We start from the raw sequence: 26,294 nt of genomic DNA on the forward strand, positions 1-26,294 counted from the left end.
GTTCAAGTGGTTAATGTAAAAAAAATAATCATATCACACAAAGATTTGGCGGACCCCCTGTAGTAACTCTGACTCTGTAGTAACCCCTGTGTTACTCTGTATAACCCCTAGGGGTCCCGGACCCCCTGTTGAAGACCCCTGGTCTAGGTCATCTTAAACTGAATTAATATTGGGCTCCTCAGTGATGTGGGCTAAATTGAATTTGTTTGCCCCGCCTCCTTCACTGACAGTGCTACTCCCCACCCCCGCACGCACTTAAATGGATGTCACAAACTGCAACTTTAAACAGTTGTGTACAAGTGTGTGTGTGTGGGCTGTTCTTCAATCACCTCAGACAGGCTCTACTACACAAAGAGATGTCTGAGACGCTAAAACCTCGGACTACGTCGTTCCTCATAGATGACATTCTCTCAATTAGAGAAAGCACAGGATTTAATGGCAAACATCAGCCCAAGACGGACATGTTGTGTCCGCAGTGGGAGAAGGACATGTGTCCACAGTGGGAGAAGGACATGTCCCAGAGTGGATCAGAACAGCTGAGCGCACAGCAGACGTCATGTGGAGCGCGAGGTGAGTCTCTGCCATCATTGACACGTTTACTATGAAACTTCCATAAATGACATTTCACCATTAATTATGAAAGTAACTATAGGCTACATTTACTCAAGTAGGCTACTATAGGCCTACTTAAGTTCAATGTTGAGGTATTTTTTACTTTACTGGTGGTCTGGACCATAGACTGGTCTGGACTAGTATTTCAGATTTTCAGTTGCCTACTTTTACTTCTACTCTGTCTCAGAGGCAAATATTGTACTTTTACTCCACTACAATTAGCCTACTTGAGAACTTTAGTTTGTAGGTCTCTAGTTACGTTGTATATTTTGATTATTATTACAAAACATACAATAACCACTTCGACTTCAGCCCTATATAGGCTACATTTTGGCCATTAAAAAAAAAAATCCAATCTACACCTCACAATGCCTTGCCATGCAATGCATTGTGAGCTTGTAGATGATGATCTGCTATTTTCAAAATAATTGTATAGCCTACATTGTACACATTTGAAAACTTGTGAAACGGGACATTCTGCATAATAGCCTAAACTTTCTACTTTTGGTACATTTTGATAATACTTTTGTACTTTTACTCAAGTAGGCATCAACACCTCAGCTACAGGAGGCGGCTTCACAGCGGCGGGGAAACAGAAGCGTTCGCGCGCAGCCTTCACGCACCTGCAGGTGCTGGCGCTGGAGAAGAAGTTCAACCAGCAGAGGTACCTGTCCGCCTCGGAGCGGGCTCACCTGGCCATGACCTTGACCCTGACCGAGACCCAGGTGAAGATCTGGTTCCAGAACAGGAGGTACAAGACCAAGCGAAAACAGCAAACCAACGAGTTCTTCTGCAAGGACGTCATCTACAACAAGTCAGAAGGAGGACTGATGATGGGTCTGGACAATGAGTTTGTCAGAGCGTCGATACTGGCCACTTTGTACAAAAGTACTCACGCGTACCGTCCGAACCTGTGCGACTTCCCTCGACTTCAGTGGACACCGACATTGTGGTGACAATCGGGAGAAGTACTCCCTTTTTTTTTTACTTAGGTAAAAGTATCAATACTGCAATGCAGAAATACTCTGTTACAAGTAAAAGTCTGGAATTCAAAAAAAGTACAAAAGTATTGGTATCAAAATGTACTTAAAGTACCAAAAGTAGAAAGTACTCATTGTGCAGCAGAATGTCCTGTTTCACAAGTTTTCATATTTCATATAATAATATTTTTGAAAATAGCAGATCTACAAGCTCACAATTCATTGCATGAGTAGATTGGCTATTTTCAAATGGCCGAAATGTAATAATAATCTAAATCTACAAAGTAACTAGAAACTAAACCTTTCAAATAGTGGAGTAAAAGCACAATCTTTGCCTCTAAATGTAATGGAGTAGAATTGTACTTAAGTACAGTACTTGAGTAAATGTACTTTAGTTACTTTACACCACTGCCAAAGGGGACTAGTGATGTACCACTGTGTTCTAACCAAGAAGTTTTCCATTGTTTGTTCAGAGGCATTCATCATCTTAATACATTTATATTTAATTATATATCTTATGTCCTATTCTGAATATTATACTTATTTCTTTGTTTTTGTAACTTGGACCCTAATGCCTACACGAAATGTAATCTGCAGACTGTATCCTAAACTGTTAAAACCACTCTAGGTTTATCATTAAATCTTAATTGAATCTTGATGACATTTGATTTTTCTTTTATTATAATCTCTATGTTTAAAATGCATAACAGGCTAGGTTATTTGCAGTGTTTGAATAGCTTTATTAATTTAAAGGGCGTGTGTGTGTATGTGTGTATGTGTGTGTGTGTGTGTGTGTGTGTGTGTGTGTGTGTGTGTGTGTGTGTGTGTGTGTGTGTGTGTGTGTGTGTGTGTGTGTGTGTGGTGCCTGCGTGCGTGCGTGCGTGCGTGTGTGTGAGAGAGAGAAAAGGTTAAAGGGATAGTTCATCAAAAAAAATACTTTTTTTCTATCCATTAGTCACCCCTTGGAGACTTGAATTCATGGATATTTTTTTGTTTTTGTCGTATTCCTAAGCCAATAATTTGATGACCAGCGTACGGGTAGGCAGCGGTTCCGGTAGGAGACACAAAGGAGACTCTTTGTGTCTCCTACCGGAACCGCTGCCGGTCATCAAATTATTGGCTTAACTATCCCTTTTAAAGCTCTATATTCAGCTAATAATTGCAGTAGTCTCCCTGGTTGCCAATTTCATCCAAACAGGAGAGAGTAGGCCTACCCACTTATATTAAGCTTCAATTTTATAGTGTTTTGTCTGCTCATGTCTTTGAGTCATCACTTGCAATTATGAGTTCTCTCTCCTGATTGGATTCAATTGGTATCGGGACCTGAAAATGCATTTTCTGTTTACTAAAGAGATGGAGACAGGGAGACTGAACACACACTCATCCTCTAGTGCTATAGAGTCTACTATAGCAACGATTGCCATCAAAATATAGAGCTATTTAACACTTATTTAAAAAAGAATTTATGGCACCTTTAATTGCAGTCAGTCATAACCATTGTAATTGTTTTGCATTAAAGGTGTTACATTAAAAGTGATTTTGGTGTATGTTAAAATGAGTGTTAATACTTATATTCCCACAGTAATCATTACTATAGAGTGTTCAGTAACAGGAGTTTCCCCATCTCTCCAGATCTTTAGTGCAAAGAAAATGCAATTTAGGCCAGGATACCATACCAATTTGATCCAATCAGGACAGACAACTCAAAGGATACAAGATAAACAAGCGAAATTGGAAGTGATGGTGACCATTGGAATCTGTTTCTATAATGAAAATAAAATGATCAGAATAATACTTTGATTTACTTCACTGTGTCTTCACTGTTACATTTTCGAAGTTGTTTCCTAGATGCTAATGAATTTATCCCATTGGAATACATTCGTTTTCTTGAAAGTCATGAAACTTTTAAATATGTCATCATCTTCTTTGTCCCCAGGCGGCCAAAGGTTTTATGAAGAAGTAACTGCATGTTTGAAAAGAACAACAAATTATCTCTCTGGAGTTAAACTTTGATAATACAGCAGGTAAACTCCATGGATAGATAACTCATCTGCACTGTCAGAAGAAAAGATGAGGGCCCTCTCTAAAGAATGAGGTAAAACATCCCTACCCCTATCCATCCATTTAAATGGAGTCGATTCATTCTGCACCCTAAGCTATGCTACATTCATTTTCTTCCAGTGACATCATGACAAAACTGCATGGACTGCAAATACATTTTCGCTTTTGACAGGAGGCCGATTCCACCTGTTAGTGTGTTAAATCATACTCAAGAATTTCTTCAAGTACTATTCAATTATAATAACACATTGTCATATTGGTCACAGCCACATTTTTCGATGAATTGAGTACAAAGGACCCCAATGGAAACATGCCATAGGCTTTCTTGGCTTTCCTGTTCTTTTTTTTTGCAAACTGCTAATAAAGTATTCAATCAATCACATAACAAGTTAGAGTGGTTGCATGTAATATTGCAAGGCAAATTATTGGGTTATTCTATAAGACTCTGCAAATATCTATCAACTGGGATCACAAGGAGTTCTCTCATGCATATCTGGACATCAGATAGATTATAAAGATTTTTCACATATGCTTGTACTACTGGCATGCAGTGATACGTTTAAGAGATCCACCTTAACTGTCATGTGACTCATGTCTTGAAGGTCAATTGATAGGCACCTCGTAATAATAGACTTTATTTTTGTATTTTAATTGAAGACATAATAAAATCGTTCCATTACTGAGCGTATAGTGTAGAGATTAAACATTTTCACAAAACCTCAAACAGTTAATATTTTAGTTTAGATCCCACAGATCCCACGATAAGCATTTCTTTATGCCAGTATGCCACTGCTCAAAATCACTGCCATGGAGCCAGACTGTACTATTACATGACCTTAAAAAATAGATTGGCACATTAAGCCATAATAGACTTAAAAGAGTGTGGTTTTCATAACCCCCAACATGCAGATATTGTTGGCTTAATGTTTTGTAGACAAGCGAGTAGAGTTGTTGTTTTTGTGCATTGATATTATCCATGTAATATGAGTCTCCTTTATCTCATGGCCCCTTTGTTGCCCTAAAGCAGGACCACACATTTCCCAGTTGGACCACAGTAAAGTACCCTCTTTTACTTTCCTTCAATGTCACTTGATTGTCATCCGGCCCTTTTTATGACATAATGTAGATGGACTGTGTTGATGACTGATATCCAAGATGAGTCATATTTTGCCTCCCTATGCCTGACAGATGGGTAATAGCCTACCGACTTTATGAGGAAAAGTACACACAATGACAAGTTAACTTTGTTATCGTTTTCTTGCACCTTGTGCTTGTCGCTTTACAACTTGGATTATGGTGAAGTCGTTGCTAAATATCTCATACCATTAAAATCCCATCCGATATAGGGTGGTATGTAAACTAATATACACCGCTCTTCATGTAGTTTGTTTTTGTCATCAACCTTCCTAAAGGTCAAAATTTGTGTCAAACCAGAAACAGGATCGTGTCAAAGGTTGTGTCCAGCAGGGAAACCAAATACAACCACCCCAATTGTATACATTATATTGTATTAACATACTCTACCATACAGATTGTACAAAATATCATCTTATTCACTAAAACAAATTACATGATAGAATTTTTATCTAACTATTTATTCAATGCATAGTGTTTATGGAGCGTTTGGTGAAGAGGACAGTTGGCAGATACTGTGTGTGGGGAACAGAGTGTGGTGCACCTCTCACCAGGCCTTGGTAGCCAGTCTTCACCTTGCTGTGGTCTGACCCCGAGTTGTTCACTTTATTAACTTTGTATTTGATCATCGTTTTGTACATGTAGGCAAAATGGTTCATCCAAAACAAAAGTCAAAAGAAGGTAAGGACATCCCTAATCCCTTCTAGGGAAAGCCAGCAGTTCGCATGTTGCCATTTGCCAATCATGCATAGTACGAATAACACCCACATCGGAACCACACCCCTCCCACAATCTGCATGCGACAAGTGGCTTACATGCCAACAACATCCACTTCCGATCATCTCAACGACAAGAATTTGAACAAGCTTTAATGTAGTTTTGTTAAAAACAGTGAACTCAAATGAGACTAAACAGAGTGCAGTAGACAGTGGGAAGGAGGCGGTTTGTAGAAACATTACTGCAATACATCGTGTAACGGCTCTGTAACTTCAATCTGTCAACTATGCCATGTCACCACCATTTCCTTTAATCTATAGGCACCATTCCTTGAAATATTTCTGTTGCTGTCTCATATAAAGAAAGGTTTAAATACATAAACGGTAAAATAAAAGGTTTAAAGACAACTGTACATAAAGCTGCAATGCGTAAGTTTCATGTCCTATCAGGCTCTAAATGTATCAGTGGAAGAGTAGGGATACCATCCCCAACCACAGCAGATGTACTAGATAGTTATAATGTAATAGCAAAGTGTACATACAGATTGGTTAAAATAACATTCTACTCATTCAAATAAGTTACGTATTGAAGCTTTAACATTGTAGTTGTGCAGGTTGTCTGGCCAGACTGATTTAAAGGAGCGTAGTGTCCTCTTAAGATTCCTGAACTGATAAGATGGCATACAGAGTTTAGGGCAATACTGTACATATTTTAAGGGAGGGCATGTTTACAGTAGCATAAGTCAAGTGTAAGCAGAAGTGAGATGGACTTGAGATACCAGGTCTGGGTGCTTTCAGAGCTGTGACCTGTCTGACACTTTGCAGTCTGTAGCCTAGTTCCTTGGAATGCTCCACCTGCCACGCAATAAGTGTCACAAATATTTTTGGTTGTTTGCTTTATTCAAAAGACTGATCAGTCTTTTGCAATAGTCCTGTTTTTGGTTGCTTGATGTGTTCCTTTGTTTCCTTTACCCATTTAGACCTGTTAGACCTACTGTATAGGCTACGTTGTTACACCTTTCAAGCCGGGAATGCCTATACGTGTCATTTTAGTTGTTGCTATATATAGCAAGTTAGCAACATTATTATTATTTTATATATATATTAAAATATTTACAGAAGTTAATAATACGTCCTCTTGTTTGGTGTGCATGGGGATTCTTCTAAAAGTCACAAGTCAATATTTCATACAAAGGCAGTCTGATGTTTTTCATGCATTATGCTACCTAAATTGTATTGCGACATCAGTAACGTAATCCCATATAGTATCCTCTGGAATGGACAAATAAAATACCATGTTTTTCAGTTGTTGTTTCTTTTACAACACAGTGGATCTGAGTTCCTAAAACATACTGTATAGGCTACCATAACAAAACATGTACAACAATTTTACAATGTACTGGGGGGGGGGGGGGGGGGGGCTGCAATGAGCTGCAACAAAATGAAGTGAGTTACAATCAACTGCCAACAGCTGAATCACTCAAGCCAGGTCTTTGGAGTAAACAGGTAATTAGACATGAAGTGAGCAGATAGCATCTGTTTTGACGGCATTGAGAACCTGACCAGTATCTCTGTGTGTCTCTGACTGCCACCAGGTTGTTTAAGACCTTGCGCATCTGATAAAAATGCTTGTTGATGTGCAAGGCTGAAGGTTAAAACCTATTATAGTCTACTTGCCATTGTAATGCTTACACTTCCCAGAGGTTGAATGGGACACGGTACATTGGTTCACAAATGCTGAAAAGACAAACAACCTCATCCTGGTCTCCTTCTCACTTCGTCTTTCTTTTAAGTTTTTTAGGGGAGTGCCAACAGGTCTCTTCCTACCATCTGGATTAACTGGCTTTTCTAAGTCATAGATCAAAAGCTGTTAGGTGGAGATTACAACATAACTGCCCTTGATAGAAGCGTTGATTGTGAAGCCTTATCTCCACTCAAAGGAAGGAAGAAGGAGCTGCCTGTCAAGAAATGCCAAATATAGTACCCCATCAACCAAAAGACATGCATGTTAAAGACATACTCCTCCCAGGCATTGTGGCCATAGAGAATTCTGGGTATGTGTATAATCAGTACAGGGAAGTTTAACCACTTAAACTCTGTATGCTTTGTTGACCTCTACACCAAATTGGTCTACAAACCAATTTTGCGGAATGTTCGCCTACCACAGTATGACATTTTCAGAATACAAATACTAGGGTTCATGTGGTTAGTTCAGAAATTAATATTCTGATTATTTTTATGAAGAATACTGTCAAATACGTCTATATCGGTATGTACAATCTAAATTGTGGTGTGGGAGAGAAAATGTATCTTAGATATATAAGCCTCTATGCCCCTGTGCTTAACTGTCATCTCTTATATTCTTGGGAATCTTGAATGGTCCGTAGGATGCAGTGAACGGTGTGGCCATGGAGCCATCATTGCCGCTCTTCAAGGTGCCCACTGATGCTTTGGGAAACAATTCAAACAAACAGATCTCCTTTACAGATGGGGGGGAACCAAACGTCAACCACAAAGACAGCCTTTGTCAGTGTTCCAATATGCCGTGACTGGCTGACAAATTTGTTTTAGTTGATAAGGCGGTTTAAAATGCATGGCCCCAGCCTTTGCACAAGGGAAGATTCATAAACTTCCTAGGACAGTGTAACTAGATCCCTCATGTTACGGCACCAGCAGACGAGTTCCTTTCTTCTCCTATCAACAGATAGACTGCAGGATTCAACTTTATGCGATGGTTAACGTTGATCAACGTTGATGCCTGTGAACAGCGTGTGTGGCAAGAAATTATGCAGTGTCCAATTCTATGTTAGAAAGAAAGAGACAGCAGAGATCTTTAAATCTTTAAATGGCGTTATCTCCCAGACATAAAGTGGTGGGACAGTTTATTTCAGATACGGGATTTGCGAAATGTACTGTATGACCACGCCGGGGGAAACGGGCAGAGGTTTTTTTTTTTATCATTGTGCGCTTCAGATAAACAAGTTTCACATACACCAGGGCAAAAGATAAACAAATCATGGACAATAGCATTACACCTGTGTACGTGCCATGGGGCATGTCCGTTTTTATTTAAAATTGTTTGTTTCGTAGCAATAAAAAACTAAAATAAAAAAGTGATTTACTGAGTGTCATAAGTAACTCCTCATGACTAGATAAGAACAATGTGTTAAATTATGAAACATTTGCAGTATGTTGAGGTAATGTATGTAGCATGTTGGATTTTAGTTACCAAAGCAAGTTGGTGTTGATAATAAGAGTAAGGTTCTCGCTCGTTCTAATTTATTTAAGAATATGGGCATAAGGTGACAATGTTACACAAAACCAACAAGAAAACCAAGTTCAAATGAAAATGCAGTTACATGTTCTACCTGTTGGTTAAACCCACAGCCCCCCCAGCATATTTCACATCATCCCTGTTTCCTGCCCTTGACAACAACCTCAAGCCAAGGCATTGTAGTGCCCTCTGCTGGTTTTACACAATTCCAGCCGATGATATTGTGCCAGAAACCTGAACAAATATTTAGCAGCTACATGAAAAATAAAGAATAGTAGTGGAGACATATTTTAATTTAACTAACTAAGCTCTAAATAGTAACGCAAATAGACAACAGATCAACTATATATATTTTAAACTGTATTTTCTGGATTGTTTTCTATAATAGGTTTGTTTATGACAGCATTTTTGTAAACACTGGAGTAAAGTGTAAATAATTTATTTTATTGCACTCAGCAGGCATGAGACGCATAACACGTGGTGTTAATATACAGTGGTAATCTACATTCTACAGTATAGTGAAATCTGTCAAGAATCAGCAAAACGTGCAGATTTGAATATGATTTAAAAAAAATATTTGGCACCGCTTTTACACTGCATAACAAGAATAAGGTTCATATTTTTCAGAACACTGTTTATTCCATGTTATCATTCTCTCTCAAGCACACCATCCAGGGAGTCTACACAGTAAAATCCTCTGTTAATTTTACTTTGAGTGTACAGAGATTATTGCATCAGCAAAGCCAGCTGTCTTCAGTCGAGTATTTCTCTGAGAAACCCAAAACTGTGCCACATTATAGGAAATATAGTCTACTTTTCAGCACAGCATCTCCAATTGCTTCTACATATGTTGTTCCAGAAGTCAATTATATTTTTGCTACAGTACACCTTACATCTTAACAGCCTCAGATGAAAATCGATCAAATTCCCTTCCTGATCACAAAGAGATTGATGTTCCTTGGATGGACTCTGCCCAATAGTGCTTTGGTAAAGTGTTGAATAAATGGATCACCCTATGACTATGTCAATGTCTGTGCCTAGTTAATCAGTCAGATAAGAAACATGGCCATGCTTCAATTTGTACAGGGTCACTTCAGTACCTGGTTTCTCCAGGCCAATTCTCTTGTAGTTCTACGGAAACATACTGTAGTAGTTTGTAGGGGCCCTACTGCTGTGTACGCTGTATTCCCAAATAATGGTGGTGGACAACCGCTTTAACTGGTACAATGGTTTATCCACTTGCAACCAGGCATCCCTATTTTGGGCAAGTCATTAGGCAAACATATATATATTGTTTTAATCAATTCGTAATCCCCCCCTTGCTATTTTGAAATAGGGCTTAAATGGTTTAAATTTTTAACACACAAAACGCACAATACAATAGAACACCAAATACCACACCGCGGTTGCAACTTTTACATCCATGTCTGTCCAGACTCATATACTGTACAGTATGTAGTGAATGAAGACTTTAAAGGAATTTAATGAACATTATGGTCACAGTGATTTCAAACTAAGGCAGGTGACCATCTACTTCTTATCAGTTCATCCGTGAATGTGCCAAATGTAAAACAATTCCCTCAAGAAATTCCTGAGATATCACGTTCACAAGAATGTGAGAGACATGGAAGTCACAGTGACCTTAACCTTTGACCACCTACTCTTAATCAGTTCATCCTTGAGTCCAAGTGGGCGTTTGTGCCAAATGTCATGAAATTCCTTCAAAGCGTTCCTGAGATTTCACATCAAGGTGTGGACTGACAGATGGATGGACAACCCAGAAACATAATACCCCAGCTGTTGCCAGCAGAGGAATAGAAAGAGACAAAATGAAAGATATTCTCAACTAGAAAGGGGTGCACCGTGGAGCGCATATCTCCATTCTCCACCAGGCTGGGTTGCCTATTCACCTGTTTCCTAGGCTGTGTGTTTTCCACTTCCTGTCGGATTTCATTGGATATCATTAGTCATCTGACCAGTTTCATTGGATTTCATTGGATCAAATCGACAGGAAGTGGAACACACACAGGAAGTGAAAAGCCTAGGAAACAGGTGAATACAGAGCTGTGCAAGTCATGGGTTGCTCTGTCAGGCCCTGAGGAAGTGCAGGAGGATATAGCATTTATATTACCTATATGGCAACGTTTCACATTTGTGGTGCCCGCTATGGGCAGAAGTGAAAGTGCTTTAGGTGCGCTCTATAGAGGGTCCTCATGCAATTCCAAGTTGGGGTTGATTGGATGTTGGGTTCATGATATATGGCATTTTTGTTGAGAAATATGTCCCTCCCACTAATTGTGAAAGCCAATTACAGGCAAATTATGAAAAACCCTGTTTGATGCTGAATGTCACAGACCATTTACTTAAGTAAAAACAAAGTAATCATGCTCAGACCTTAGCTCAGACTGTAGCGAAGCTATAGTGGCTTGGCTGGGTGCTCCAACTAACACAATTGGCCGTGTTCGAGGGTGGTAACCTGGACAGGGGGGTGGGGGTCTCTGTTTCTGCACTAGCAACTTCTACAGGTTGGTCAACGTGCCTGTTCAGCAGGGAGAGAAACTGGGTCAGATTGTATGTTCCTCCGCATGCGTTATGCCCTCTTGGTGAAAAGAAGTGGCTGGTGACTTCTTGTGTATTGAAGAAGACACGTGCTCCTTTAACCCACACACATGACTGAACTGTAGAGGTTAACAGTGACATGACGAGTGTGGGGTAAATTGGCATAACGACTAAACCGGGAAGAAAAATATAAAAACTATCACTACAGCATTATAAATATAAGTGGGAATATAGTTTAACACCACGTCTATGTTTCAGAATCCACAGTATAAAGTCATAAGACAAGACGTATCGATCAGTAAGACAACGTAACATTGATCACTTCCATTTTTATTTGAGCTCCAGTGTTACATACTGTAGCAGCATTTCCACAATCATTTAACATTAATTTTCTTAATTCCAAACATTCTTGAATTGTAAATGGCACTCACAACACCCAAATCCCCTATAATTGTTTTGCAAATAGCAACTTGAAGATGTTATCTTTTCTTTTGATCAATATTGTCATCCAATAGTGACAGGGCAAGTTCATAAAACTTGATACAAATCTGAGAAGATTGAGAAGAATGTCTGAAAACAAAAATCTACAAAAACTATTTGAGCAGTGTAAATCACTACGGTGAATTAAGAATAATGCCATAAAATGTATAGGGGAATGAGCAAGTGTATGGTTAACAATTTAGATTTACTGTATAAACCAATGAAGAAACAATTTTAACTAGATTAGGCTAGATTTTACTTTTGTTGATATCTCAATGATTTGATACATTGTGCCAAGTTATATAAACATAGTCCTATCAAAACGTTGAGCACCAGCTTCTACCCACCAATACGTCTGTAATTCTAATTATTATTATAAAAGGCCCTATGCAGCCCTTACAAATAATTAACCAAAATTTTAATTATTGTATTACTGTAATATCTGATTAAATATTATGAATTCCATGATCCATATTCAGCAAGATTTGATATGAAAGCTGAAATATTGTAAAACCTATAGGGAATGATGGACAACAGGAAATTGTTTTTTCATAGCAGGTACACAGTAATCTCCATTTATCATTTGTACACTCTCAGAGTTACAATTAACAATGAGGATTTTACTGTGCAGGCACATAAGCTCTGGTCCACAAACGGTCCACAAACCAATATGTTTAAAAGTAAAATGCATAGAAAACAATGCAGATCTTTGGGATTTTAACATAACCTACCTTACAATAGTAACAACAAATCCTTTAAAAAGTTGTGCGTGATCTAAATCTGACAATGTGACTTCACTAGTAAAAGACAATGTAAGCATGTAATTGTCAAAGTCAAACAAACAAATCTTGGTGGATTACCGCCATATCAATATCTGAAGGAATGTCTTGACAGAGTGGAAAACAGAGAGCCAGGAGGTAGACAGGAAATGCACAACTAAAATGGAACACAAATGTTGTAACACTGCTTGCTGGCCAACTGATTAGGACAAATTGACTGGCTTCGTGGATTGGAGATGTGTGCTCATCATGATCCATTTATACGCCATTATAGAACAAGGTCTCGCCAAAAATTGCAGATCTACGAGCTTGTTGATCGCCTGATTTTGGTATGTGACATGATCGTACGATGAATTATAATCAGGCATTAGCTGAGGGAGATGACACACAGTAAGAAAGGCCTACAGGCTAACTCATCATTGAAAGGGGCTGCTTTTCCAGGATGCATCTGCAAAACCTTGGCTCATAAAATGTTCAATGTACAAGACATGTCCTCCACCTTTACTTATGCAGACAAGAGAAACAGTTCACTCATACACTAAATATGAACACAATCACACATGTATTTGAATGCTGTGACAACTTACAAGGCCATAATCTGAAGCAACAGCCCTCAATGTCTGATGTCTTAGGAACTGCATAATGAAGTGTCATTGAAACAGTCACTCAAAAAAAGAACACATATACGCACACACACACACACACACACACACACACACAATATTGCCTATATATTTATGTATATACTTATGTATAAAAGCTGCCTTCTCTCTGCAACATATAGGATATTTTTATATTATACAATTTTTGTGCGTGATTCAAGAGCATTGTAGTACTGCACTTAAACAAGGCAAATAATTGGACCGTTACGGTCTACACACTTTTGATTCTGAGAGAGATGATCTCTCTGGAGAGAAAAAAGTTAAACAAAACAAATAATGACAGGGGAGGGATAAGTGGGGTTATGTGAGCTATGACTTATGACTTCACCAATCAAAACAATAAAAAAAAAGGGAAATAAATCTACTCCATTTAGCACTTATTTTTGATGGCTTATGCAATTATGACATGGATCAGGAAAATCATGGGGCCTCATTCACTAACCTGGCTATAAATTGTGTGTATAACCTGGTTGTGAATGTTGTGTATGTTGCATAAATCAATTCTGAAGTGCGGTTCATGAAAGGGGGTGCAGAGCCATGATGTGTTCGGATCACAGGTGTATCTCATTATTGTTTGTAAGTAGCAAGCGCGCTCCCGTGGAGATCATTTGCATTGTAACCGGAAACATCCAAAGTCAGACGAAAAACGCCATCACTCATCAAAATGAACTGCTCTACAAGCTTACGTGTCGGAACGCACCCACTTTAGATCAGCGTATTTTGGCAAGCAAGTCCCTCACGTGATGGATCCGCTGAACGTTAATAAAGAAGGCCAATAGCCGTAATGAGAATACGTTTACAAATTGAACCTCACAACCAAAGGCTAATAAGTCCTTTCTACTGAACAATTAATCGCTCACCTTTGCCGAGGTAAAAAGATTATGCCAATATCCAAAACAAAAATTATCAGAGCTTTATAGATTACAGAGAGGAAATCTGTCCTTTGGACGAACATATCCTCCACTGTCCTACATCGGAGAAATTGGAAATGGACAATAGATTTCATCCATAGTATACTGTATATCCTCATCAGATGTTAAGACTGCATTTGTGATGTGGTCAATATTATAATTAATAGCGCAAGTTGGCATGAAAGCCCAATACGCAAAACTGGTCACACTTGCAGAAACGGCAAACACGCAGAGGGACCTAATAATTCATAAGCATAAGTTCAAATTATGTGCAGACCCAGCTTAGTGAATGAGGCCCATGGTCCCTATGGTATTAGTGAAGAGACACTATATTTGATATATTTCATCAACAGAAGATGCCCCTTTCATTGCAAAATTATAATTTCCCCTATATTTCTGTCAATAATGAGAGAAGAAAACAAACAAAAAATGTGTTGAAGCAGAGTTCAACATTCAAGAGGCACTTTGAAAGTGCAATTCTTCTGTTTACTGTGCACCCAAACTAAGGAATGTGTCCTAATATTTCTTTATAAATACACACAAAAATAAAACAAGCAAACAGCCATGCGTTTCTTCCACAACCATAAAATGCAAGCCTTGAAAAGCTAATAAAATAAATAAAAAGTTCCCATATTATGATAAACATCAATGAACTGAAGGCAAACCTATTATTCATACATCCAGTCAAACATAAATGATGGGAAAAGGAGTGTTGGGAGTGTTCTGTATGTTATTAAGGGGTGATTTGGGGTGGGACCATCTGTGCTCTGCGAACATTACTGCGCTGTCTAAGCTATGGGGCTTGATGCAGCGGATGTATAGAACGGGCAACCCCGTCCACCGTCTGTCTCGACCTCAGAACTTTGCAGGAGCACAAATGGGTTTTTAGAAGGAACTGCCTAACAAAGATGACCTTTTGAAATTGTTTTGTATCTTTAAAAAAAAATTAAAAAAATAACAGCCTCCGTTGCATTTCCTGTTTATGTTAATACTGCCATTCCACTAAATATTTAGGTACTGTAGGTCAGTGAGAACATACGAAGGCTTGGTGGATGGGTGGAAGGTAAGGAGTGCTGCCCTCCAAGCGTCATCACCTCATCTCAGTGACTTCCCTTTGAGACAATACCCCCAGAGGTTATTACTCAGCAACACAGAGACAAACACCCACACACAGCCTCCAGGCTTGGTGCCTTGATTCCAGTCAAGGAGTGACTAGTGTGACTGCCGTCAAGGTGTGACTAGTGTGTCTTTACCCCTCCCACCCTTTTCACACCTTCTGCAATTAAAGAGTGCGGGTGCCTGCCTCTCGCTCCAGCTGTTGCTGGGTCAAAAAGTACTTGAAGAACTCGTAGACTGACCAGGCAATCGCGGTGGAGGGCATCTGATAGATCACCCGAGCTTGGACCCCTTTGAAAAAGGCTGCCATACCGCCAAGTCGGTACACCGTCCTGAAAGCATTAGCCATTCCTGACAAATGGCCGCTGATGTGCACGGAGTTGAGCGCTACGTTCTCCTGCGTATTGAGCAGGGTCTTGCAGACATCTAGTGGAGTGGTTAGGGCGGCCGAGATGGCCCCTGCCGCGGCACCCGACACTATGTGGCTGCCGGGGTGGTAGTGTCTGTGGGGGTTTAACTGTTCCTGCATCAGCTCATACGTGATGAAGTGCAGCGCCTGAAAGGGGATGTTCATCGTCAGCTGTGTGCTGTAGCTGCGATAGAAGGCCCCGATGCCCTCGGTGTGCGTTATCGTCCGAACACAGTCCAACAGTCCTCGATACGGAGAGTTGTACATCTGCATCCTCTGCTTCACCACTGCAGCCATGCAGGAACAGAGAGGAATTATTTAGCAGGCAGAAGAACACACCCTCACACATTCTGCTCATCTCACGCCCTCTCTTTACTGGCAACATATTCATGGCGGTTCCGGCTAGACAGCCTACCCAGTGTGAAGATTCCCTAACTGAGAGAGAGTGAGCTAATGATTAATACGTTGATATGGAACATATGGACACATGAGTGACCATTTCATGCCCAGACAAACAGATCCACATCACGTGATCCCAAGATGTATTCCTCCATTCACTTCCTTGTTAATCGATTTAGAAAAAAGCCTGTATCTCGCCTCCCTGGTTTTACTCTGCATTTACTCTTTTTGACGAGACATGGTATATTCAACGGCCTGCAACAAGCGAACGGGAGGTCTCGATGAGATTTCTTTCTTTTTTTCGGGGAAGCACGGTGAAACCCTCCATGTTTAGCTACGATCGGGGGCTCGATCATACTGGATATAAATATTCAGTGACTAGTTGAAAGGTAAGGAAAACGCTGATTTTGGCTAGCAGTAGTGTAGCAAACAATGTTTTATTTCTGGCACTCAATGACTCAATAATGAAAAAAACACCTACTTCTGCACACCTACTTCAGGGGACAGGTGCGTAGGAGCAGGCAGTCAATGCATGACAGGGAAAAATAATTAAATCCTGCACACAGTCTTCACTTACAGCAACAAAATAAACAATATGCAAATACGTTTCGGTCGCACTGACCTTCACGGGGTACCTGATGAAGGTCAGTTCGACCGAAATGTTGAATTTAAAAACTCAAGCATTTAACAAGCATTAAAAACCTGTTTTTGCTCTAAGTGAAGACAGTGTGCGGGATCTCGATGAAAAAAAAGCTGCCACTTATTTTGTCACATCACATCACATCAAAATAATGTGACTATGTTCTTGGATCGGCTGTCTATCCGAAACATTCATGAATACTACTGTACTGTCAGTGCCTATAATACAAGAGACTCAAAAGTAGTGTATCGACAATGAGCAAGTCCTTATTATTTTATGTACAGTATGCCGTGAAAAATAAGAATGAAAGACTGAAGCGAATAGTTTCCAGCAAGTAATCTTTTGTTGATTTCTTTCAGCAAACACTCCACTTTTCATTATGTAATACGTGGACATGTATGTAAAATGGTCCAAGGGCAGGTCCATTTTCTGCTTCAATCAAGGGAGCATAAATTAAATCTGATTCCACCTCGGAGTCTTACCTTCAGCTGGGTTCATGACAGCATCGTGGAGAACAGTGGCCACACTGCCTGCCATACCTGTTAGAACACAGTAGAATACCGATGAAGAAACATATGCTAGAACATTGATCATAATCATCAATTAAATATTTAAGACCTAGTGCCAGGTCATCATGTCTGATCCAAGTATTTAATAAGAGTTTGAGCTGAATTGTGTATTGAAGTTGCAATGAGAGAATGACAGGCTACCATTAGCTAAATGGCTGTTGCCTCCTCCTTTATGAAGGACATCGCTTAGTGAGCGTTTGACCCGTTCATAGCAGGCGAAGTAGAGTGCATGAGCCGGTCCTGCTCCCAGCATGGTGATGTTGAGGCCTCTGAGTGGTCTGAAGATTCCCTCCGTCCGAATGATCCTTTTCAAAGCCTCGTACACACCACTGTACTGGGCTTTAGGGTCCGGCTGCAGACTCTGCATCCTCGTCTAAAAAAAACAAAATATATACATGAACATGTTTTTTATTTTATATCATTTGGTTTAGCTCAGTCAGGGATGAGAGCTGGTATGTTTGTACAGAGCAGCATGTGCTTCCTAAAGTAAGTACTCAATATGAAAACTAGAGAGGCCTCTCTGGTTTGAGGGTGGTAAACGTTAATGTTTATAAGCAGTGCAAGTGATGGATTCTCAAGTTTAACAGCTGGTGCTAAAGGACTAAAACGATGGGCTTAAAGAAATAAGATGATTCTGAAGAAGGCATGAAAGCCTAAACATAAATGTAATAAAGTAAACCACTTTGGGAGCTTTGCAGTTGGGCTGACAACCCACCACAAGAAGAATAGCTTTTATTGCATCTCGGTCTGTGTGTTCTATCCAGTCTACACACACCTTTTTTTTTACTGGACTCAAACAAGAGACCTAACAGTCTAAATGCCCCGCTAGTGGCCCCTAGAATCCGTGCTGCTCCATACACCTTGCATGACCCGAGTGGCTTGAACCTAGCAACAATGCCGTTCTTAGTCCTGCACTCGCAGGGCTAAAAAAAAGGTTACTGCAAATAGCTCCAAGTAGAAAGTAAGGCACCAGGAAGAAGCCAACTCATGACATCTTGCATGTATTGTTCACTGCAATGCTGTCACATTTTTCTGTCAGCAAGTGCCGTTTGGCAGCACTAAGGTCCTCTCTGAGTGATGCGTCACTTCCAAGCCTGGGGTGAGGGAGTGCATGCAGCCCTCTGTTATACTCCAACTCTACCATGCCAAGTTATCTGGATAGCACAAAGCATGTTTTTATTTGCCAAAGTGGTACGGAGGCTGCTCCGGAGATAGGCCAAGTCTATCTCCCTCAGCATGTTCCCATGTGTTTCCTTCCTTCTGCTTAACAATATAATATCAATTTCATTTCCGTTTGATACAGATTTTGGAACTTGAGGGACACAAAGCTGTATGCTATATGTGGTTACTTAGGTAGTTCATGTTTAGTATACAACCGAAAATAGTACAAAATGAATTTATTTTCTCCAGGCAGAGCATAGGTCTTGGTATGAACTTGAGGTCTAAGACTAAATCATCCAATCCTCTTAAACGCCCTCTAGAGGGTTTATAGTGACGTTAAAGAGTTAACCAAGTTAGTGACTCATATTAATGCTTTGCACTTGAGATGAACTTCTACAACATATACTGGTTCCAAACCAACCTGTCATTAATTCAATCTTTAGTGTCCTTACAATTGGGCCTTGAAATGTTTGGACAAAAAACAATTAAGGTACAGCATCATTATTTTAATATATTCTTAGTTGGGGCTTTTCTGCCTTTATTGATAGTACAGTGGAGATTTGACAGGAAACGGGGAAGTCGGGGAGTAATCTCTCAAGACAACTTGGTCGGGGAGTGACGCACAGCAAGGGTCCGACGGGCTCGGGAAATGTGACTGACTGACCCTTATCTAAGGTTATTGTTTTTGGTTTTCAAGCAAAAAAGAAATGCACCTGCCATGCATAACTGTCCCCTTTGTCACACCCCTTTGAACTACAGCCAGATAACACAAAATAACTCATACTGTAAGAAGAAGGGAAAACAATGCTATAGCTGCTTGTTACCCCAACTCAATATTATTCAAACTAAGGTTGTACACAATACAAATGCAAGAGCAACTTTTGTGGGACTCAATCAACAATTGCCTGGAGTGCTGTGTTGGCACTAGATATAACAAATGCATTGTCTGCATAGGAATGACCATAGTTGGTCTTAGCCTTTGGTTAAAACAAAAAGTATTTTGTTAAAAGGTTAAAACACTATATTTTGATAGTAATCATTGCTATAGAGTGTTTTGTCAGTAACATATGTCTCCCTGTCTCTCCAGCTCTTTAATAAACAGAAAATACATTTTCTGGTAGGTGTCAAACTCTCAGCCAATCAGGAGAAAATACCCATTTTTAAGCTTAATTTGTGTAGTGTTCCAGTCTGCTCATTTCTTAGTGTCATCACTTCCAATTTCACTTGTTTAATCTGTATCCTGATTGAGTCCTCTGTCCTGGTTGGATAAAATTGGAAATGAAACTGAAACTGAAACTAAAATGAATTTTCTGTTTAATAAAGAGGTGGAGAGACAAGGAGACTCCTGTTGCTGAACAAACACTCTATGTCCTGGTTGGATAAAATTGGAAATGAAACTGAAACTAAAATGAATGTTCTGTTTAATAAAGAGGTGGAGAGACAAGGAGACTCCTGTTACTGAACAAACACTCTAGTCTATAGCAATGAGTACCATCAGAATATAGAGCCATTTAACACTTATTTTAACCAAAGCAAATCACTTACCCTACCTTTAATTATCAGCATCCCTTTTGGAATACTATTATGGTAGATGGCTGAATCATATCTACTACAATACTGTTCTACTATTTCTGCAATTCAGTATTAGCAGAAGTTAAGTGACAGTTTACTAATCATTAGTACAGGACAGCAATCATCCACACACCCTTTTTCTGTGTGAAGCTGATTCCAAGGGTGTGTGAGACTGATAAGATCCCTCCTAGCATCAGTACAAGGCACAGGCTACTCCCTGTATCTTCTACATGTGACCTTACCTTGTTGCATTAGAAAGTCTAACTGAGGCTCACTGGTTGGTTTGTTTGTACTATTGCTGCCAATGTCAATTAATACAATGAATCAACACCAGTCTTTTGTAATTGATGTTTCCTTATGTTACAAACTTTCCATAAGCTATTAAGAAACACTGCAGGTGTAGTAAAAAGAAATGTATTTCAGGAAATACTAACATTTTCATAATTGCAAAATGCGTATAGCTAATGAGTCTTTGTACATTTAATAATAACTGAGGTTGTGAAAATCTAGAAAAATGTTGACATCAGTGATCATTTACATATGGACCTTAATGTTTCATTAAAACCATATTTTCACGTGCATCTTCATCATCTAGCTAAAATATTATGTCCAGGATGATTTAGCCTCTCAGTCGGAATTATTACATTTGAGGTGTATGTCCTTTTATTCAACATCAGTCTATTACTTGTTATGGAAATCCATTCACAATATTATGTCAGTACTAAATTATGTCAGATATAGCTTGAGAGTGAAAAAAACAATAAAATCCACACACCAGAATGCTGCTCCAATCGTGGATATAGTTTGAGGACCATGTAAATAGTATCCATTCATGAAATTCTTTCTTCAGCTCTGCTTTTCCTGTCATACACTGTAATTTCAACAAACTCAATCATCTAGCACGCTCCTCTACATCGTAAAAAAAACCAAATGAAAATGTAGAAACCTCAAGAGGAAATTGAGACAACTGATTGCGTAATGCTATTGAGTAGACCAGACATAGGAGTTACAATATGGCAAGATCACTGCATTGTGACGTGAAGAATATCATGACATTATTTCTTACAGTTTGTTAATGTATGTATCTGTTGCATCAACGTTATTGTTAGTGTTAGCCAGCAAGCCAGAAATGGTCAAAATACTGCATTGTTGGAAAACAATAGCTGACCAATATAGAGGGGAGTTCAGGGGCAAAGTTCACAATCAAGCAAATGGTTTGCACTTTCTTATGTGCATACAAGCTTACTTCTGGCCATCTCAAATTTACCCAGTAAACCCATTTGACAAAACAGTGCCATAACCTGTGTCAGAAATAAATGTATTTATAATGAGCAATATTTGTTATTGAATGCCTGGTGTTAGGTTTGAACAAATACTGTGAAATCCTAATTACAATGTCTTTCATTGGCTAGTCAATTTCTTAAGGCTAGATACCTACACAAGGTATAAGAGACTATTACACAAGCTTGACCATTGTTCTACATATTATTCCAAATATAGCTTTCCCTGGCCTTTAAGATGACCATACAGGCATTCACAGTGACACAGTGGTTTGACATAAGAGAGATTAACATGACAACCATGCACCTGACCTTCAACTGTTTCAATGGCAAGAACAGGACACTTGGAACAACTAACTAATGTCATGTCATGTCAGTGAATACAAATCTAGAAAACAGTCAGCATTTGACAATTGCTCGCAAATTGCTAAACAATGCAGTTTAGTTTGATGAAACATTAGGCAGAGTAAAGTGTACATTTTTGCGCTCAACGTGACGAGTTTGTAGACGGCCAACCTCAGGCAAAATAGCCTGGGTTTACTGTAGACACGCTATGTTCGGTTAAGAAAACGTGAGTGAAGCTTCAACAAATTGGCCAAGTTCAGAGATTTACTATGAGTGGAGAATTAAGAGAAGGGACGAGGTTAACTCGTGTGTGTCGTCCCCATCTAAACGCGTTACGAGGTTCCATTTAGTCCACCGGTTTTGACTGGCTAACATTACATCTATGGCCAGTTAAGTGAGCAACATGCATGCATTTTGTGTCGCGTTCAACTCGCTACAGCGAAGGTTAGCTGAACCAGGCATCATCTCCTGTGTGTTTTTCAAGCCAACGTTAGCCTGACGTTAGCATGTAGCAATGTATCCGAATGCGGACACGATGCATCCGAACTGACACATAGGAGGAATACAAGAACACTCGCCCCAAAACACGCTCGCCCCGGGCCAAATCCGGCGACCTCGGATCGGTCGCCACCAGGTATTCCTAAACGTAACCTCAGTGAAACTATGCCTTTACCAAACCTTATTCCTAAAGGTAACCTCAGTAAAACGGTGCCAAAACCTAACCTTATTCCTAAACGTAACCTCAGTGAAACTACGCCTAAACCTAGCCTTAGTTATTCTTGACCTCGGTAAAAAAAAATGGTCCACGAAAAAAAATGGGGGGGACTGTGTTTTGGGGCGAGTATTCCGGTTACCCATAGGAGGGCTGGCCGCGCCACTAGTAGGGTGGCAAAGTTTTGGAACGCTGTCGCTCACAAGCCCTGTGTCCCCAGGTAGCAGGGTTATTATACCGCCTCCGAAGACTCCCGTTTACCTTGACGGAGTCCACGGGGTACATGACCGTGTGCTCCAGGATACCAGCCACGGCGCCCGCTGTCATGTGGGTCATCATAGAGACATGAGGTGGCAGACTCTCGTAGTGGTCGCCGTCGGGGGAGGGTTCGCCGCCGCCGTCCTTACTTTCAAGCTCCGACATCTCCAGTGTTGCCAGCGCAGGGCGTGCGCTCAACTCCATGCGTGGTACACAGCGTATCTAATAGACGCCGTTGCTAGAGATAACAGTCTACAACCAGCATGGACAACCACAACATCATCATCACCACCATCACACTGGGAGTTCCAGCGCCCATGCCGACGTCAGCAGCGTGAGCCCCGGACCTTGGCCGTTTTGGAACCAATCACATTCGCGACTCGCGAAAAATGAGGCGGGATATCGGCCTCGGTTGGCCAATGAAAAGTTGTCTTATTGGGTTCCCTCTTCTCACCAAACCTGACCAGTGTTGCCATGTCCGCTTATTATAAGCGACTTTGTGCTTGTTTTTCTGTGAAGTTGCTTGCAAATATTGGTAGTCGATTGATTTATTGATTGATTGAATGCTTTATTAACAGTTTGCCAAAAAAAGCACAGAAAGTACAGTTCTACCCAAGAAAGCACTATGGCTTGTTTCCATTGGGGTCCATGTGTATTCAATTCATCGAAACATTTAATGACAGACAAATATACAATACTATGCAAAAACATCATACAAACGAGTAGTAATCAAAAATAAAAATATGTACAGTAAACAGTTCAACCCCTTGTTTGAGCCAAATCTCGGTTGAACGTGATTTGTGGAGCTCCCTCTGTAGTTGTGTTTGTGGACGTCTTTGACGTTTTTGAAGTAGTTTGACAGGTACATGGGTGTCTTTGTGGTGTAGTGTATCTTGTAGAACAGGCCCATTGCAAGTTGCTGTACTCTGTACTCTACCCTGAGCCATCCCACAGTTTGTTTTGGGATGTCTGGAGCCTTGTTATTAAGGCCATTATGGTGCTGAGGTACCATTCGGTGCATGCATAGTCGAAGTGACATTGGAGAAGTGCTCCTGCTAGAGTCCTCAATGTATTCCTACTGACCAGTGAGGAGATCCTGTACAAAAATATTGTTCTTTGGATGACTTTTTTGATGACTTAAAACTAACATAACAACAAAATAACATTGTCACCCACTTTTACTGTGAAGCCATCAGCCTTGCAGAGGTTTATTTTGGACCCACAGAGAATGGATTTAGTTTTACCCAGGTGTAATGATAGTTTGTTAGCAGCGAGCCAGGTGCAGATTTGACAGAGTTCAGAGCTAAGGGTTTTTTCGACATGCAATTTGTCATTGTCCGAGACCAGGAGAGCAGAGTCATCCGTGAACAAGAACAAATTGCAGTCACAAGCTGATGTCATGTCGTTTACATAGATTAGGAACAGTAAAGGCCCTAGTATGCTTCTTTGCAGAACGCCACAGCTCACTGGAAGGGGGGGTGGGGCAGGGTTCCGTTCACCTCCACCACCTGTTCTCTCCTCATGGGGGGGGGGGGGGGGGGGGGGGGGGGCAGGGTTCCGTTCACCTCCACCACCTGTTCTCACCTCATGTTTGATGTGGTCGTTCAAATGGAGTAGCCATATGTCAGTTGAATGGGATGTTCTGATTCTGAAGCCAGATAGAAATTCGTACAGATTCTTTTCAACCAGCACTTTTTTTCCATAACTTTCGAGATAGAACTAAGAAAAGAAATATGGTGGTAGTTGCCAGGGTCTAATTTGCTTCCTTTTTTGTACAGAGGGGTTACTCTAGCTAGTTTGAAATCTTGGGGGACTCGCCCCTGTTTGATGGAGAGGTTTATTATGTGGGCAATGATTGGAGCAATGGTGGCGGCTGAGTCTCTGAGAAATTTGGAGGGGATATCGTCATGGCCAGTGGCCTTGTTTTGTAGCAGGGCGCTACATTTTTTTAAACACCTCATTTAGTTGTCACCATGGTGAGTTTAAAATCATCTTTGCATACACCTAGATTTTTGTTGAATGCTTGGATGTGCTTACACCATAAAGCCCAGAGTGAGTGTAAAATCGGTTGTAAAAAGTGTTGTAAATCGGCTATTTTCAAATAGCCAATATATGTTTAAAGGCTAAGCTTATTTTGGGCTTGTTTTCATATACCTGGTTGCTTGTTTCTCTCGCACAACCTGGCAATACTGAACCTGACAGTCAGTTTAGTACACATGTGTTCCTCTTGCCCCAGGCCGCCACTCCTCTCTTCATACTTTTTGAATGGGTTTGACCCCATACGAGGCTAATCACTCAGTCATGCATTGTTGATAAGTAGGTTTGGTCTGCTGCTTATCCAACAACATCTGTTTTGTAACAGTATTGTGGACGAGATAGCCTACTACAGAACCGATACGGCTTCCATTTTAGTAGACACATGCCTCAGACCTTGTGACTTTTTGTATGCTTTTTCACAGAAACCCACCTTCTCTTCCAGGAAACTGTATAAACAGAACCTATATATATATATATATATATATATATATATATATATATATATATATATATATATATATATATATATACGTGTGTGTGTGTGTGTGTGTGTGTGTGTGTGTGTGTGTGTGTGTGTGTGTGAGAGAGAGAGAAAAGGATAAAGGGATAGTTCATCCAAAAAAATACTTTTTTTCTATCGACCCCATGGAGACTTGAATTCATGGATATTTTTTGGGATGCCACATTTGCCTCAAAGTTAGAGCTTAGGCTAAGTAGTAGCTTATGTAATGGCAATAGCCTTGTGGCACCTGGTTGTTTGTGTACTAGCCACACAGTATTGGTGAAAAGAACAGACTTTCCTTAAATAGAAACGGTTCTATAAACTGCCATTTGGCACACTAAGGATTTCTAATGACAGTCAACAGTGTCTGATTCTGTCTAAACGTTTAGACAGAATCGTTTAGATTAAAATTGAGTGTTTAGACTCTAAACACTGCAGCGTTTCCTTTTTCTTTCTCTGCATCAAGGGTGGTCTGGTGGGGGCAGGGGGCTACCTTTGTTAAAATTGAACAAATTATATACATGACTCTAGCCGTACTTGGTCATGTGAATGGTGGTCATATGAAAAAGCCTAGGGTTGGATAGAGAAGTCTTTCAGATTGTAGGAACACTGCATCAATCCTTTAGTTTCAACTGTTTGAGGAGGAGACCATACCAATACGTTTCAAACCGTGCAGATTAATAATGGTGAAACAATACTCCCAAAGAGTCTCTGTGGAGACATCCACCTGGGATGGTTGGAATGACTTGGATTTTTTTCTCATTACATCTCTTACTCTTAATAATTGATAATCTGGCATTTAGTCAGTGTCATCCCCTGACTCTTGTTGCAACCCAGAAGTTTGAATTTCACCTTGAGATTAAAATTGAATGCCCATCGGCAACATTTGTCTTGACATAGCTGTTTCCCAATTCAGGGGCCGCATCCTTCAAAGGAGGTGATCCCTGATGGGACACAGCTATAGTCTTGACATTATGGCATCCTGACAGTGCCTTTACATCAGCGCTATTTTACCATGTAAAATTGAAACATAAAAAAAATTCTGAGGGCCCGTATACAAATTATTTTCTACTGCATATTTGATCTCCACATCATGTTGATGTAGATCTTTATTGATGCATGATAT

General features: G+C 40.1%; 2 protein-coding genes across 5 annotated transcripts; one reads left to right on the forward strand and one right to left on the reverse strand.

The window, feature by feature from the left end:
* Window positions 1-309: 309 nt before the first annotated feature.
* Window positions 310-2,248, forward strand: nkx3-1 (NK3 homeobox 1). Of its 4 annotated transcripts, none has more exons than XM_084056340.1 (2): window positions 310-594; window positions 1,156-2,248. In XM_084056340.1, exons 1-2 carry the CDS (start codon window positions 357-359, stop codon window positions 1,566-1,568), a joined length of 651 nt encoding a protein of 216 aa, XP_083912466.1. In that variant the 5' UTR covers window positions 310-356; the 3' UTR covers window positions 1,569-2,248. The 4 variants fall into 4 exon arrangements, with proteins under 4 accessions (XP_083912466.1, XP_083912467.1, XP_083912468.1 ...); XM_084056341.1 differs by having other exon boundaries at window positions 1,159-2,248; XM_084056342.1 differs by having other exon boundaries at window positions 310-570.
* An 11,213-nt stretch (window positions 2,249-13,461) lies between these two features.
* On the reverse strand, window positions 13,462-23,521 carry slc25a37 (solute carrier family 25 member 37). Its single transcript, XM_084056112.1, has 4 exons — window positions 22,633-23,521; window positions 17,443-17,674; window positions 17,215-17,271; window positions 13,462-15,980 (listed from the first exon to the last, which is right to left on the reverse strand). Exons 1-4 carry the CDS (start codon window positions 22,831-22,833, stop codon window positions 15,451-15,453), a joined length of 1,020 nt encoding a protein of 339 aa, XP_083912238.1. The 5' UTR covers window positions 22,834-23,521; the 3' UTR covers window positions 13,462-15,450.
* Between the last annotated feature and the right edge of the window lie 2,773 nt (window positions 23,522-26,294).

The sequence above is a fragment of the Gymnoscopelus microlampas genome (genome assembly GCF_963454915.1).
Source record: "Gymnoscopelus microlampas genome assembly, chromosome: 4".
In the NCBI taxonomy this organism is placed as follows: Eukaryota; Metazoa; Chordata; class Actinopteri; order Myctophiformes; family Myctophidae; genus Gymnoscopelus; species Gymnoscopelus microlampas.

Excerpts from the sequence above, each read along its gene's own strand:
- nkx3-1 (XM_084056340.1), top strand. The coding sequence starts at position 357 with ATGTCTGAGACGCTAAAACCTCGGACTACGTCGTTCCTCATAGATGAC. Across the intron at positions 595-1,155 it reads GTCTCTGCCATCATTGACAC|TAGGCATCAACACCTCAGCT; the intron begins GTTTACTATGAA and ends CTTTTACTCAAG.
- slc25a37 (XM_084056112.1), bottom strand. The coding sequence starts at position 22,833 with ATGGAGTTGAGCGCACGCCCTGCGCTGGCAACACTGGAGATGTCGGAG. Across the intron at positions 17,675-22,632 it reads ACCCCGTGGACTCCGTCAAG|ACGAGGATGCAGAGTCTGCA; the intron begins GTAAACGGGAGT and ends TGTTTTTTTTAG. Across the intron at positions 17,272-17,442 it reads CAACAGCCATTTAGCTAATG|GTATGGCAGGCAGTGTGGCC; the intron begins GTAGCCTGTCAT and ends GTGTTCTAACAG.